Source organism: Dendrobates tinctorius, unplaced genomic scaffold, assembly GCF_039654945.1.
Source record: "Dendrobates tinctorius isolate UK_male_01 unplaced genomic scaffold, ASM3965494v1 ptg000177l, whole genome shotgun sequence".
Taxonomy (NCBI): Eukaryota; Metazoa; Chordata; class Amphibia; order Anura; family Dendrobatidae; genus Dendrobates; species Dendrobates tinctorius.
This window is the reverse complement of record NW_027361844.1, coordinates 6,856,869-6,874,329: the sequence shown is the minus strand read 5'-3', so window position 1 is coordinate 6,874,329 and position 17,461 is coordinate 6,856,869. Positions and strand designations below refer to the sequence as shown.

General features: G+C 43.3%; 1 protein-coding gene across 3 annotated transcripts in view; it reads left to right on the top strand.

Annotated features, from left to right (window-relative positions):
- KIAA2012 (KIAA2012 ortholog) overlaps window positions 1–17,461 on the top strand; it is a 615,491-nt gene that overhangs the window by 537,861 nt on the left and 60,169 nt on the right. The window contains exons 16-18 of one of the 3 annotated variants that reach the window (XM_073551517.1): window positions 4,533–4,683; window positions 7,422–7,586; window positions 17,199–17,295. In XM_073551517.1, the coding sequence (XP_073407618.1) occupies window positions 4,533–4,683; window positions 7,422–7,586; window positions 17,199–17,295 (413 nt within the window). Of the gene's footprint in view, window positions 1–4,529; window positions 4,684–7,421; window positions 7,587–17,198; window positions 17,296–17,461 lie in introns of all 3 variants that reach the window. The other 2 variants (XM_073551518.1, XM_073551516.1) reach the window with 2 other exon arrangements.

Below are 17,461 nucleotides of genomic sequence, written 5' to 3'. Positions count from 1 at the left end.
GATCTGAAAGAGTTAAAACTATTCTCAAACGTACGTGAGGAATTATCAGTCACTGAAGAACACCTCATTCTTCGAGGTACCAAACTAGTTGTACCTAAGACTTTGCGTAACTTAGTCATACAGATAGCACATGAAGGTCATTTAGGAATTGTTGGCACAAAGAAGTTACTCAGAGAAAAAGTGTGGTTCCCAAATATGGATCACTTGGTGGAAGAAAAGATTAGACGCTGTTCTACTTGTCAATTAATCACTCCATCATCAACCTTAGAGCCATTACAAATATCTCCGTTACCCACTGCTGTCTGGGAGGAAGTGGCAGTCGATATATATGGACCATTGCCAAATGGCCAATACATTCTCATAACAATTGATGAATATTCTCGATACCCTGTCATTTCATTTATCTCTTCAACATCTGCTAATAATGTTATACCAGAGCTGGATGACATTTTCTCGGCATATGGTATTCCAAGAGTGGTCAAAACAGACAATGGACCTCCATTCAATGGACATGTGTTTACACAATTTTCTGAATACTTGGGATTCAATCACAGGAAAATCACACCTTGCTGGCCGCAAGCCAATGGAATTGTGGAACGTTTTATGCGCACTCTGGGGAAACGTATCAAGGCAGCGAGTCTGGAGCACATCCCACTGAAACAGTCATTATACAAATTCATGCGTAATTACCGCAATACGCCACACTCCACTACTAATGCTGCTCCAGCTCATTTAATGTTCAGCAGAACCCTGCGTATACGTCTCCCTGATGTGACCAGCCATCCCCGACCGAGTGACTCCTCAGTGAGATCCACAGATTTCTCCAACAAACAAGCCATGAAACGTTATGCAGACAGAAGGCGAAGGACACAGTCAAGTGCCATCGAAAGAGGGGATGTCGTGGTGGTACGTCAAAGACCAACCAACAAGACCTCACCAGTATATGGTCCTGCAAAATATTATGTTACTAAAAGGAAAGGCAGCATGATCACAGCTGAACGAGATGGACACTCCATAACGCGAAATTCTTCATATTTTAGTCATACCGCAGAATGATGACAATGAACTCTCTTTGGTGGAAGATTTGGTATCCGATGGTGGAGAGGACCAACAAGAGGTAGCTGGTCCATCAATAATGAACCCTCTCAATGAGCCCAGATGTTATCCTACACGAGAGAGAAGAGCTCCATCGAGGCTTATTGAAGAAGTGTAATTACAGTTTTGTTTTGTTTTTTTTTGTTTGTTTTCTCTGGTTTTGGAATTGAACAAATAAGACAAAACGGACATATGATTTCTTTGGACGTTTTCATGTTGTTGCATTTATCAGTAATATGGGTTATTTATAGAAAAAAAAAAAAAAGGGGGGATGATGTAATGTATAATAATTAGATCTGTCTCTTTAAGCAAGCCAGACTTATGGGACTTGGGGGGTGGAGACAAGAGGGATGAGAAGGGAAGTTTGAGTTTTCACTTCTGTGTAGCATGGGAATGCAACTGTTATGCTGTGTGCTGGAGGACGAAGAATAAAACATATCTAAAGTTTAATACCTTGAATTCTTCATAACGTGTTGATATTACAATATATTGAGCTATCACCGCTCTCTCCAGTGTCACGGTCCGTTCTTCTGCTCTCCTCGGTAACGTTGCTGCAAATGAGACCTGCCAACTCATTCTACACTCTATGCATGAGCCTGAAGTCACTGTTACCATGAAAGCCTATAGTGCCCTGTTCTGATGCTCCATAGCCTTACATTGTAAAAGTCACGTCTGGGTAAGAGTGTAGTGTGACTCAAAGGAGTCTGCAAAGCTGTGATATAATTCAGAAGAGCAGCGCTGGACACCATAGAGACCATCCCAAATTTGCAACATATCACCAATTTGAAGGATTAGTAATAAGTGTCTAATCGCTAGAGATTGTGCCTTTGTGATCCCAACCATTCACAAAAATGTGACAATTGTGCCCTCAATTTGAATGGAATGGTGTTCACCCATGGACGCTAGTGCTCCATTCATTGTCCATCGGACTGACGAGGATAACCAAACTCAACTATCTCATTACAAGCCACCTGTACAGTATTTACTTTAATGTACTACATTTTCTTACTATGTCTGGAAAGCCTGTTCAAAAACACACTTTTCTACCAATGTTCTAGAAGTTGTCAAAGCCTACCACAGGTTCTTCCATCTCACACTAAAGCCCAGTTTCTACCATGATCGTCTAATAATTAGCTTATAAGGATAATAACTAATCATAAGCCATTGGTTAAAGTCATTGTCAATTTTATACAAGTTTTCCAATTCTCTGGAGCCCTGTAAAGCTATCAGGTGAAAACTACAAGGCTGTACCCTCATGTGCCGGTATCTCCCAGTAGTGACAGAAAGTGTATCAAAAATACATGGCCATTTGCTGTAAAAATACAATTGTTTTGAACTGACAAGTGTGAATAAACCATAAAGTAAATTTAATTAAAATCTTAACTAACCACAATGATTAACAAAATCTTATAATTTGGTCTACCGCTCTCATTTCTTATTAGATACAAGCAGAGGCTTCTAGCACGAACACACCAGACAAGGAGAAACCGGATTCGTCCATACTGGTATATTAGGGCAGGGGTCTTCTTCATATGTATACACAGACAATCTGAGTAACAGTAATGTCCTTACAGTATGTGACTCGATTTGTAATCTGATCTTTGCTCTCACCATTTCTACTGAAAACCACCGAAACTAATTAGCAAAGCCACTAAAGAAGACTCAAAATCTCCAAAAGAATTTAAACAGCAGACAAAAAGGCAGCAACACTTACCTGTCCAGATCTTGGAACATATGCAATACAGGGTGCAGCCAGCCCATAAAGCAAAATGTTAGCAACACAGGTGCAAAATACCAGATCAACAGCCACTGTTTCAGCCACCTACCCATTCCTGGAGGGGGTGACTGCCCAGTATACAAATGCACAATAAAGGCCTGCATAGGGCGTTGTTCACACAAGGGTACTGCATAGTGTCTGGTTCACATCCTATTATTCACGCCCCTACTTTTCGATTAGGCTGGCTGGCCAGCACACACTCAATGCATCACAGTGTGAACACCCCTCATGCGAGACCAGACGTGTTTGGGCCTGGCTGCACCCTGAAAAATATAGTGCAAAAAAACAAAAATAGTGAGGTATTAGTTGATATTTTGGCCAAAATACATAAGCTCGGAAGGTCCTCACACTTATGAGTCCCTACACTAAACTAAGGTGGAGAGTGGCTGTTGATCTGCTATTTTGCTGGCTGCACCCTGTAGTGCATTTGTTCCAAGATCTGGGCAGGTAAGTGTTGCTGCCTTTTTGTCTGCTGTTTAAATTGAATTTTTGAAGACTTTAAGTCTTCTTTAGTGGCTTTGCTAATTAGTTTAGAGTAGGGACTCGTAAGCGTGGGGACCCTTGGCGTGGGTTACGCTCTAACCTATTCTGGCCAAAATATCAATTAATACCTCACTATTTTTGTATTTTTTGCACTATATTGCACTGGAATGTATAGCATAAGCGATCAGATGATTGCATCTTCCAGTCCCCTAAGGGGATTATTAAATACAGTTAAAAGCAAATAAAATGTTTTTAAAAATATGAAAAATGGAAAAAAACAAGTTCAAATCACCTCCATTTGCCTCATTAAAAATAAAACAATTAAAACAATTAAAAAATACACATATTTGGTATCTCTGTGTTCATAAAATTCTGATCTATGAAAATGTAAAATAGATTAATACGATTGGTAAACAGCATAATGAGAAAATATAAGACTGCTAAAATGATGTTTTCTTAGCGACATTGCAGAAAACTGCAAAAAGAGGTGATCAAAACATTATATCTACCCCAAAATTATATCAGTAAAAAATGAAAGCCTTATGGGTTGTGGAAAATAGCAACACAAGCAAAAAATTTTTTTTTTTTTTTTTTTCAAGTTTCCAATTTTTTTTCACCACCTAAATAAAAACAAAACCTACAGTATACATGTTTGGAACCTGCATAATCGTACTGACCTGGAATATTGTATTGCTTCGTCAGTTTAACCATATAGTGAACATGGTAAATAAAAAAAAAACAATCATTGAATTGCACTTATTTTGAAATTTCAGTACAGTTGAAATTTTTTTCCTGCTTTCCTGTGTATCGCATAATAAAATGAATGCTGCCATTCAAAAGTACAACTCGTCCTGCAAAAAACATGTGGACGGAAAAATAGAAAAGTTATGGCTCTTGGTAGATGTAGAGGAAAAAATGGAAAATCGCCCAGTCATGAAGGCTGAAGGGTTTACAGGGGTTGTCCACTTCTGGATAAACCCTTACTAATGGGTCCAGGGATCTTAAAAAATAAAAAAAATTATACTCATCGGATGTGGATTCGAGTTGACCAAAAGGTAATGTGGCACTGACTACAGAAAACAGCACTAGTGTGCAAGAGGTGAATTTCAACTTTTTCTTTTTTTTATGCAGTAGGGTGTAAAAATTGTATCTACCGTAATCAATTCTTTATTAGCAGGAAAGAGATGAAGATAAATCAGACCAACGAATAACAAATTTGCATGACACAGACAAACAAATGAAAAATACGCATGAGAGAGACCTAAGGATAAAAAATGAGTTTGAAATAGACCAAAATACAAAAGAAGAGAACCAGCAATCCTCAACAGGTGAAGATTCATTATTTTATTTCTAGTTTTGTTCTCTTGTTCTCATCGAGGATGAATATTTAATTGTACTAGTGATATGAGGGGTTTCCATCTTGATCTTTTTTCTTTTTCTGAACAATACATCAGCAGCACGTCTTATAAATGTGATGTCGATTTTTAATGCAGACTTCACTTTTTATAATGTAAAGGCTAAAATCAGGTTCAACAAAACCAATTTTTTTTTGCATGGAGGTTTTTTTGTGGATTTGCGGCAAAACTTGCAGCAGAAAATATATCACTCTTAAGAAATATATCATTACAAATAGGCTTTTTAAGCTACATTATTATAGTGTAAAGTCCTTGATTAAATAACAACTTTACCACATAAAATGAACAAATTAAATATAACGAGTGTTTTGGCTTCTGTCCACCTACAGTGTGTTCGTCATATCCATACACATGAAAAATGCATTGAACTTATACAAACTTACAAAATAAATATATAGCGGTTTAAAAGTCTCCCAATCTCGGCATGCTTAACATGTGACTCTGCACAAGGAGAAACGTTACCCCTTGGATCCCGGCCAGACGCCTCACCCAGCCAAACCAGATCTCACACTTTGCACTTTACCCTCAAAACACAGTGTCTGCAAATAGAGATTCTGGATTGGGCTTTTATCCTAAGTCATGTTCCAAGGCTCAATAAAGGGTCAATGTTGGCTTTTAGGATTGCTACTTCCTATGGATGGCACTAGAGTTCTAGTTTTCTTCCTCTTTGAAAATACAATTTGCATTTTTCCCAGAAGAGCATTTAGGTTTAAAAGTCTCCTCATCTCGGCATGCTTGACATGTTACTCTCCGCAAGCAGAAATATTACCCCTTGGATCCCAAAATAAATATAGAAATAAAATATTAAAGAGGCATGTCCACAAACTAAACATTATCCCCTCTAGAGGATAACTTTCTGATCATTGGGCATCCAAACACTCTTCTCAGGATAATCAAGATTGCTAGGAGACCACATTATTTAAGGCAAGGGTCTCAAAATAAAATGGTGCCTTGGGACACCAATTGGGAATGGGCTTTATTGTTAAATTTAAGCTGTGGTTTCAAAGTGACTTTGGCTGTGACAGATGTCACACAGCCAAAGTTCACTCTGTGTAACTGTTACAAGTTAATGGCATCCCACCGTGATATCTCACAGCCCCCTATATACAGTATGATGGGCCTATAGCTTGACTGTATACAGTATGATGACCCCACAGCCCCCTTTACACAGTATGATGGCGCCACAGCTCCTCTATATACATGTGATGGCTACATAGCCCCTATACACGTTAAGATGGTCCCATACCTCCCTATTTACAGTATGATGCCCCCACAGCTTCCTATATACAGTATGATGCCCCACAGCTTCCTATATACAGTATAATGCCCCCACAGCTTCCTATATACAGTATGATGCCCCCACAGCTTCCTATATACAGTATGATGCCCCCATAGCTTCCTATATACAGTATAATGCCCCCACAGCTTCCTATATACAGTATAATGCCCCACAGTTTCCTATATACAGTATGATGCCCCCACAGCTTCCTATATACAGTATAATGCCCCCACAGCTTCCTATATACAGTATGATGCCCCCATAGCTTCCTATATACAGTATAATGCCCCCACAGCTTCCTATATACAGTATAATGCCCCCACAGCTTCCTATATACAGTATGATGCCCCCATAGCTTCCTATATACAGTATAATGCCACCACAGCTTCCTATATACAGTATAATGCCCCCACAGTTTCCTATATACAGTATGATGCCCACACAGCTTCCTATATACAGTATGATGCCCACACAGCTTCCTATATACAGTATGATGCCCCCACAGCTTCCTATATACAGTATAATGCCCCCACAGCTTCCTATATACAGTATGATGCCCCCACAGCTTCCTATATACAGTATAATGCCCACACAGCTTCCTATATACAGTATGATGCCCCCACAGCTTCCTATATACAGTATAATGCCCACACAGCTTCCTATATACAGTATGATGCCCACACAGCTTCCTATATACAGTATAATGACCCCACAGTTTCCTATATACAGTATGGTGACCCCCACGGCTCCCCATATACAGTATGATGTCCCCACAAGGGCTAAACAGCAACTTTGACTCTGTGTAGCTGCTACAGTGAGGTGTCATACAAATAAATAGCATTACAATGTGATGCCCCACAGTTATCTACATACAGTATAATGTCCAATAGCTCCCCATATACAGTATGATATCCCCACAGCTCCCTATATGCAGAATGAAACCCCCTCATCTCCCTATATACAGTATGGTGCCTCCTACAGCTCCTTATATACAGCATGACGGATGGCGACCCCCACAGTCCTAAATACAGTGTGATGGCACCAAAGCCAGACAGATAGCACTTACCGCCTCCTGTGCAGCTCGTCGCCCATCCGGCTCTATTACTTGGAGCTCCCCTGTGATGAGTACAACCTCAGGTGCGCTGTGTGACGTAATCCAGCGTGCTGCGTGGCCACGTGTCTTATTCTTTGATGCGGCTAGGATAGCCCCGGCTCATTTTATAGACAAGGTGCCAGTCTGCTACCCTTGATTTAGGGTATGACTTTTAATTGTGGGAATGCTACTTTAAATAATCAAGAAATTTGATTTTTAATGAGAGTAAAAAAAACATTTTACAGTTTTCTGCCATCAATATTCTGTATTTATAACCAGATGGCACAGACATCAGACCAAAACCAATAAAAGAAAAATCACATCAAGAAAAAGCGTCTTCTGGAAGGGAGAAAATTAGGTTACAAGAAGGTAGAGACATTAATCCTCCAGCCCCATCTACTGGTCAGAATCAGGACAACAGCAAGTCTGCACAAGGTATGAAAGGTATGGATATAGCGCCAGTGGTGAATTCAATTTAGCACATATTTGCAACATTATGTTTTTTATTTAATGTTAAAAATAATTTAATACTAGCAATAGGATAATCTCTTTATAGTTTCTTAGTGGCTGAGCTCCTAGTTCTTAATCATGTTGTCAGCAATATGTATTTGTCCCAGGCATTACCGCCATGTGTGGCTAGAATGTCTTGGTCTTAGAATGTGCTTAAACTCAGACAGTCCAGGTCTTACTGTAATCATGCATTTGTTGTTTGTTAAAGGGTTTCTGCTACGTTTTTTAGACCGTTTTTTAGACTTTTTATCCTGTGTACAGGATAAGTTATACAAAACTGATGCAGGGGTCCAGTACTGGAATCAGCTTTCTCTAGCAGTGCCATAGAGAAAGAATGGAGCAGGGTTGCACGTTTGGCCTCCTTTCCATTCAAATGGGGTTCTACGGGGTCCTGTTATTGGATCAGTGTGGGTTCCGCTTAGCACAAATCCTTTATTAAAGTACTATTTTAAAGGATATATGAAAGGGAATCTGTCACCAGATTTCTTCCACCTAATCTAAGAGCACCAGAATGTAGAGACAGAGACCCTGATTCCAGCAATGTCACTTACTGGACTGCTTGCTGGTGTTTTGATAAAATCACTGTTTTATAAGCATGAGATTATCACCGGAGGGCTAGTAAACCTGCTGCCATTTAGCTTTCCATATTCATGAGTGCTGTATAACCCCGCCCAGGGGCCAAGACAAAGTATTTTGGTGCCCTAGGCAGGTGAAGCCAATGGTGCCCCCCTTCCCAAAGGAATGGCTCAGAGACTAAGGTAACAGGACCTCTAATGTACATCACTCCTTTCCTTCCGATGGGTTAAGTAACAAACTTTGATGACCACTTCCACTAGAATTGTTACCTTTTTCTACAAAAAATGTTATCAAAAGTAAAAATTAGTGGTGTACTTTAGGGAGCTGACTTAGGCTACTTTCACACATCAGGTTTTCGGCGTCAGGCGCGATCCGGCGTCGTGCCGGAACGCCGGATCCGGCAAATGTTTCGTAAAACCGGATGTGACGGATCCGGTTTTCTGCCGGATCCGTCTTTTTCTTGACAGACAAAACCGGATCCGTCTCATCCGGTTCATCCGTTTTCCTATCCGTTTTTCGACGGATTACGCCGGATCCGGTTTTTAAAATTGACCCTTGTGGCCTTCCGAACGGGATTGGCTACTGGAAAACTATATATAGCATGTTCCTACAGCCCTTCTTTGACAGGTTGTAGAGGAGAAAGTGCAGGTTGGAGAGAAGAGCAAGTTACTGGCGAAGATGGATGTTGTGATTGGAAATATTTTGAAGAATTTGGCGGATTTTACAGCGGAGGCGAATCGTTTGAGGGTGATTGTTCTGGAGAAGGAGAGAGCGAGGCAGCAGCGCATCAGGCATCGTAGACGACGTTTGTGGATGGATCCACCCCATCACAGCCAAGAGAATGACGCGTGGGGTCTATTCTACACTCTGCATGGACCTTCGACGAAACCCGGAGAAATTTTTTGGATATGTTAGGATGAAAATGGAGAATTTTGATTACTTGGTGGAGCGCATTGCACACCTCATAAGAAAAGCGGACACCTATTGCCGCTTCTCTGTTTCACCCGCAGAGCGTCTGATGGTGACTTTAAGGTAAGCCACATTTATTGGATGTGATCGCATCAGAGCACACTTTCACTGCAATCTTGTTGGTGGTAGTTTGTATCTCCAAGTGTTATAGGTCAGTTTTGGTATGTAATGCTGTGATTTAAAACTAATTTATTGTTTTTTAATTCCCCACAGATTTCTTGCAACTGGAGAATCCCTTTCGTCACTGCATTTCCAGTACAGACTCGGGATTTCCACCATATCTGGAATTGTGAAGTACACATGCCGTGCACTGTGGGACTCCTTAGCTGAAGAGTTTTTACCAGAGCCCACAACAGAGAGGTGGATTGAAATTTCAGAAAAGTTTCTACAGATATGTCAGTTTCCCAACTGCTTGGGCGCTGTGGACGGGAAACATATCCGCATTGTAAAGCCAGCCGGATCGGGATCGGAATATTTTAATTACAAGAAATATTTTTCAATTGTCCTCATGGCCATCGCTGACGCGGAATACAAATTTATTGCGGTTGATATTGGGGCCTATGGCCGCTCCAATGACTCTCAAGTTTTCAAACTGTCTGCCATGGGGCGTAAACTGTATGGAAACACCTTCCAGTTCCCACCACCTAGACCGCTGCCGCAAACATCTGGTCCACCTATGCCATTTGTCTGTGTAGGGGATGAAGCCTTCCAGCTGTCAGAACACCTTTTGAAACCGTACTCTAGCAGAGGATTGACAAGACCAAAACGTATTTTTAATTACCGCCTCACAAGAGCAAGAAGAATGGTTGAATGTACCTTTGGTATTCTGACAGCCAAATGGCGGGTCCTATTGACTGCGATCAACCTCAAGACAGAAACTGTGGACGAGGTGATCAAAGCGTGCGTGGTACTCCACAATTTTGTTATCTGCAAGGAACCCATTTCCATTGAGGACACCTCTGAAGAAACCACCTTGCAAGATTACCATGACATTACCACTAGAAGTTCTGTGACGGTTTCAGTAATGAGGGACAATTTTGCACTATACTTTATGTCACCTCAAGGCAGAGTACACTGGCAGGATGACAGAGTGTGAAAGATTTGTGCCCAACCAAACTTGTGTACCTTCTGTACCAACAGTAAATACCTTTGCCAACCAAAGTTGGCTATCTTGTCATGGTCTCTATTTTTAGCTTTAGGCCACAGGTGTGTACCTGGTTGTGTTTTATGCAAAGTATTTCACCTTTTAACAAAAGTTGTGTACATTGTTAGGAAATCACCAACAATAAACACAACTTTTTAGGTGAAATACTTTGCTTCAAACACAACCAGGAACACAACTGTGGCAAAAAGCTAAAATTTACCCACAGTTATATACCTAGTTTTGAATACCATTTCACCTTTTAAATACCCTGTATTTAACCTTTTTCGCCGCAGAAAGAAATGACAGACAACCAGTGTAAAATAATTTAACTTTTATTGAAAAATGTTTTTTTTAGTAAACTTTTGTAAAATTTTAATAAACTTGTTTGAAACTATAAAACTGAAACCATAAAACTGGTCATTTTTATTTAAATACACACATTATAAATCTGTGTAGTGTGTGGTGGAAATACTGCTGTAGGGGCTGCGGGACACTTCGACACTGGGAGTGTGGAGAGAGGACTGGGATCGTGGTGGGGAAGGAACAGTTAGAGGTGAAGGTGTGGAAAAAACTACAGAATGGGTGGACATGTGGGAAGCAGAAGAGGTGGTGGGTGGTGGAGTGGAGGGTTGGGCAGGGACTGTAGGAGTAGATGATGTTGATGGCAAGTTGTATGGGGAAGGAGTTTGGTACGGGGCAGGTTGCTGGAAGTGGGGAGATGTCTGGTACGGGGCAGGTTGCTGGAAGTGGGGAGATGTCTGGTACGGGGCAGGTTGCTGGAAGTGGGGAGATGTCTGGTACGGGGCAGGTTGCTGGAAGTGGGGAGATGTCTGGTACTGGGGAGGTTGCTGGTACTGGGGAGTTTGCAGGTACTGGGGAGGTTGCTGGTACTGGGGAGGTTGCTGGTACTGGGGAGGTTGCTGGTGCTGGGGAGGTTGCTGGTGCTGGGGAGGTTGCTGGTGCTGGGGAGGTTGCTGGTGCTGGGGAGGTGGATGGTGCTGGGGAGGTGGATGGTATGTAATAGGAGGGGGAGGATGGAAAGTGGCTGGAGGGGGTGTAGATGTAATAGGAGGGGGAGGATGGAAAGTGGCTGGAGGGGGTGTAGATGTAATAGGAGGGGGAGGATGGAAAGTGGCTGGAGGGGGTGCAGGTGGAGGAACTACTGTGGTGGGAGGAGGAGGTTGGGAGGTAACTTGCTGTAGAGCAGCGTGGCATGAATGCATTACATGCATCTGCTGGGCAGGAGAGAGCGTTTCCATGCGCTCCACAACAGACCTGAAAAAGGTGTGGTTTGGCGAAGATCTTGCTTCTGAATGCATGGTTTGCAGAAGTGTCTTCACCTCCAGAATGCTGGAGTTGATCTGCTGATAGCCTGCGGAGATTTGCTCTGACAACACTTTTAGACAGTTCTGGAAAGATGCATTCAGATGCAAGAACTCTGGCGCATAAGTCTTTTCCTGACCCCTCTGCCGCTGCCGCCCAGTACCCGCAGGTGTACTAGAGGTGGCAGGGGCAGAAGGGTGGGGTAAAGGGAAAGCGATCTCCTCACCAGCAGCTTCATGTAATGTAGGCGGCCACGATGCTCCTGTGCTGGTGGATGGGACAGATGGGTCGAATGTGTGGGAAGGCTGGGAAGGTGCAGATGTACCGGGGCGGTCGAAGTGTCCCTCGGTGCCGGTCTCCTCAGGGATCGCCTCAGAAGGGTCCAATCGTGCAGGCTCCCGAGTGCTGCTCACCGTGCTGTGGAATAAAGAGAAAAAAAAAAACAATTAAAATACTGACATGGTATGGCCCTGGCTGAAAAAAAAAATTTACATCTAACATTTTTTTTCACATGTGGTGTGTAATATTTACCTTCTAGTGACCATTGTTTCCCGGAGGAACGACAGGGCTTCTGCGTACTTGTACTTGCTCCTGCGTCCTCCAGATCCACTCGGGGCCCGCATCTCTTTATTGAAATCCTTCTTGAAACGATCCCTCACAGACCGCCACCGATTCACAATTCTGTTCCCTGAAACGAGAAAGGACAAAGTGGTTAGTATACAACATCAGTGTTTCCCAAACTCCAGTCCTCATGGTCCCCAGGGGTCATGTTTTCAGGATTTCCATAGTAAATAGAAATCCTGAACACATGATCCGTGGGGACCACGAGGACTGGAGTTCGGGAAACACTGGTTTACATCAAGCAACCGGTACTGTATATACTTACGCTCTTTAATCTGGTCCCGAACATCGAGGTCCTCCCAGCGGCCCACAAGGAGCGAACAGATTTCCTCCCAGAGTCGTCGGGTAACGATAAGGTGAGCGTGGCGGCGGTCAGCCATATTCCAGAGCGGCTCCCTTTCTCTGACGAGATCGATGAGGTGGTCCACATCGAGTCCTCCATCCTCACCGTCAGAGTCGGGAGCACGCTGTGAAGGCTGTTAAAGAAAAAGACAAAAAATAACATAATTAGCCTCCACAAAAGAAATGAAATAAAAAGTGCAAAAAAACAAAGCAAAAATATTTATACTTACACGCTGTTGACCGCCGCGTTGGTGTCGCCGAAGACCCTGGGAGGCACTGCGAGGACCTCTTGGCCGAGCACCAGATTGGGAAGACTAGAGAAGAAAACAAAAAATGTTATGTCTTTGGATGTAGGCATTTGTTTGCTGTGTGTGGTCTGCAGAACATTGTTTTCTATGTGTTGTGTGTAGTGTGATGTTGTGTTTCTGCGTTTGATGCAGAAAACTTACCAATTGTGAGCCCACTCCAGGTGTCTGTCCACCCCTTCCTTCTTCTTCTGGGAGCTCCTCTTCATCTTGTGAATCCTGTTTTGAAATAAAAGGCAATGAATAGACATATATTACAGAGATGATGGATTTTGGAAATAAAAACTTACCGTCAAACGCTGACGATGCGAGGGAGGGCTCCCAGAAGATGATGTGCTGTCTTCCTGGTGGCCACACTCCATGCCTGTGGGTGGTGTTCCAGCTGCTGCCATTGCTGCTGCTGCTGCTGCTGCTGCTGCATCTATTGGGCGGCTGTTGAATAAAGAGAAACAAAGGGCCAATGAATATCTTGATATTCAATAGCCCTAGTTTGGAGGAATGGGGGATTTGATAATTACCGTCTCTCATCTGCTGCTGGCCTCCTCTCCTCAGCATGTTCCATTTGCTGCTCCATTTGGGGTGGTGGTGGTGCTGATGGTGCTGCAGTGGTCTCCTGCCTTCTCCTGCTTCGCTTGGTTGCTTTCTTGGGTGGCATGTTGGGTGTGGCTGTGGGTCCCACTGTCTTGCTTTTATATATGTCTTGTGGGCAGAGCTACTGAGCATGCTCAGACCAAAGAAACCGGATCCGGCCGCCGGATCCGGCTGTCGCCGGATCCGGCGCATTGCGGCGCTCATAGGCTTTATATTGTATGAAAAAGCCGGACACGCCGGATCCGGCGTGTCCGGCTTTTTCGCCGGAGACAAAAAACGTTACAGTAGCCGTTTTTTCCAGACGCCGGATCGCGACACATTGCCGGATCCGGCGAAAACCGGATGAAACGCATGGCCATACGGCGCGATCCGGCGCAAATGCAAGTCAATGGGGGGGAAACCGGATCCGGCATTGCATTTCGCCGGATCCGGTTTCTGTCAAAAGCGCCGGATCGCGCCTGACGGCGAAAACCTGATGTGTGAAAGAGGCCTTACCAGGGAAGGCAATTTCAAAGTTAGAAACAGAATCAGTCAATTTTTTGCAAACCATTTACACAATACAGAGGGAAAAGTAGCGATATTCATCCGTGATGTCCTATATTTTAAATATAAACCCAAGAATAGTTATGGAAACCAATAAAGCATAACTATAATCGGGGCTGTTTGGTTTCAATTAAGGTGTCCAGCATTTGATGAATACCCTAATGGAAAATAAGCAGACTCCCATTATAGATAAAGGGAAACATCTGATGGTTTTTACGTAAGTCATGCAACAAATACAACTTGCACAAAACTAATGGTGGTCTTGGTGATGTATTCTGGTGACATATTTATATAGGGATACTTGTTCTGGTGCTATATTCATGTATTGATGATGATTCTGGAGTTGTCTTTTTCTTTTCATCTCCATCTTGTCTAGATCCCATGATGACTTTTCACATCCACAGCTGTTCTCTGCAGACGTCACTCTTCTCCGGTCTTTTGCAGCACATCCCGACACAGTGCCCTTAAAAATAATAGTGTTGTTAAAATGCCCCCTACATAAAAATATCTGTCCATATTATGACCCTAAATAAGCCTCCTATGGTATATGGCCTCCACACTGTCTTCCATTATCAGCTATAGCCGCCATACCATCATTGCTGTCCCAGCTCTAATTTTCCATTACACTTTCTATATTTCCACACTGTCCCCCCACCACACTAACCCCTCTCCATATTGTGCCTGCATTTCACACTGTCCCCTCTCCATATCTATTCTGTGCCCACTCTTCACACGATGCCATCATATTGCCCAGAACGCTGTCCTCTTCATACTGTAAAAACTCCTCACACTGTCCCCCCACACAGTATGATTGTCACCACTGTAGCCCATATGGTGTGATATCAACAACATCAATCCCCAATATAGAGTATGGTCACCATCACAGCCCCCTATACATAGTAAGATGTCCACCACAGACCATCATATATAGTATGATGTCCAAAACAGCCCCCATGTATACTATGATGATTCCCACAACACTCCATGCATTATCATGGCCCACAAGCAACACCCCAAACAGTATGATATTCACCACAGTCCCATATCCATTATGGTCACCAAAGACCCCAGTATAATGACCTCCACAGCCCCATATACAGTATAGTCACCACAGCTCCTCATATACTTTGCTGTCCCCCCTTCACAGCCCCTCATTCCATGGCCTAAATGCACATCCCCTCATTTCATGGCTCCCCCGCACTGCCTCTCATTTCATGCCCCCTGCACAACCCACAACCCCTTCTTTTTATGCGCTCCCATGCACAGCCCCTGATTTTATTCCCCCTCTCCACAGCCCTTCAGTTTAGTCCCCCCATGTGCACAGCCCCACATTTTATCCCTCCTCTGCATAGCTTCTCAGTTTAGTCCCATCTGCACATCCCCTTTATTTATTCCTCCATTTGCACAATTCCTCTTTTTACCCCCCTGCACAGTCCCTCAGCTTATTCCCCCCCGTCTGCATAGCCTCCCACCTCATTTTATTCCCCATCAACACAGACTCTCAATTTATTCCCCCCATCAGCACAGCTCCTCAGTTTATTCACCCATCTGCACAGCCCCTCACCTAATTTTATTCCCCTTATTAACACAACCCCCCCTCATTTTATTCCTCCTATCAACACAACCCATTCCCTCATTTTATTCCCCTTATTAACACAACCCCTCCCCTCATTTTATTCCCCCTATCAACACAACCCATTCCCTCATTTTATCCCCCATCAGCACAGCTCCTCCCCTTTTATTCCCATGAGCACAGCCCCTCACCTCGACTTTATCCCCATCTGCACAGCCCCACCCCTCATTTTATCCCCCTTCAGCACAGTCCCTCCCCTCATTGTATGCAATCCATCAGCACAGCCCCTCCCCTCATTTTCTTCCCCCATTAGCACAGCCCCCTCTTATTTTATCTTTTCCATTAGCACAGCCCCTCAAATTATTTCCCCCATCTTCACAGCCCCTCACCTCATTTTATTCCCCCATCAGCACAGCCTCCCCCCTTATTTTATCCTTTCCATCAGCACAGCCCTTCAATTTATTTCCCCATCAGCACAGCCCCTCACCTCATTTTATCCCCTACCAGCACAGCCCATACCCTCATTTTATCCCCCACCAGCACAGCCCCTCCTCTCATTTTATCCCCCACCAGCACAGCCCCTCCTCTCATTTTATCCCCCACCAGCACAGCCCCTCACCTCATTTTATCCCCTATCAGCACAGCCCCTACCCTCATTTTATGCCCCCCTGCGGAGTAAAATAAAAATAAAAAAAAATTAAAAAGCTCACACTCACATAATCTTGGCTCCTGTCCACTGTCTCCTCTTCTGTGAAGTGTAATAGTGAAAACTGGACGGCACAATGGCGTCACTGCACTGTGCCAACCGACGTTCCCTGCATGCGTCTTCTCCAACAAGATGCAGGCCGGTAGTGGCCTTTGTCTTTCTGGAGATCCCGGCAGAGCAGAGAAGATGACAACTCTTCTGCTCCTGTCACCTGCGGCACACACAACAATTGAATTCGCATCTGACATACGTGAATGCTATTGTGACCCAGAAGGGAGCGACGGACGGGACGCAGGCAGAGAGTGGGTGAGCGCGGTGTGAGTGACTGACATCGCTCACCTCCAAGGTCTGCACCCCAGCCGTCACTGTGCTGAATGTCTGTGGCTCAGGAAGTTGTTGGGTGACAGAAGGCATCCAACATTTTTTTTTTTCTGCAGCCTGTATTGTATGCATCACTGTACAGTACTTAGCAGACTGCAGAGTTAATAGTGAATCTGTCAGGCAGTTTGTCTGAAGACACGGTTTGTAATCGCTCTTCTGTATAATCTTCTAAGTTGATTTATGACCAAAACAAAGTTCAACATTCAACTGGTCATAATTCAGCTTAGAAGGTTGCTCAGGAGAATTGAGATAAGTGTAATAGTAGACCTTGCTGTCAGAACAAGCTTGTATTAATGGTTAACTCATTCTGCAGCCTGATATGTATAGTGATACATAGTGAGAGAGTAAGCAGCTGTATGAGGCAACTTTTTAATGACACCCTAAGTCAAAGATGCTTTTTAGTTAAAAACTGTAAAAGTATGAAGAACTCTTCTGGCATTTAACATACCTGTCCTGGAATTTCCTTTAATAGGCTCTGAAAAACAACCAAGCCAAAAACCGAAGAATTCAGAAATTACAAAGACCCAAAATCCAAAGCTCAGGAGTAAAAATGAGAATAACCCTGAAAGGTAAGTAAACTTGCTGTAACCATTTGTCATTTTTACATCTGTTTTTTTTTTCTTTGAAGATATGATATCAGATTGCTCTCATTCCTATCTTAGCTCATAGATCCGTGGATTTCAGATAAAATTATTACATATTTTCAATGTCTTATAATAAGGAATAGACCATACA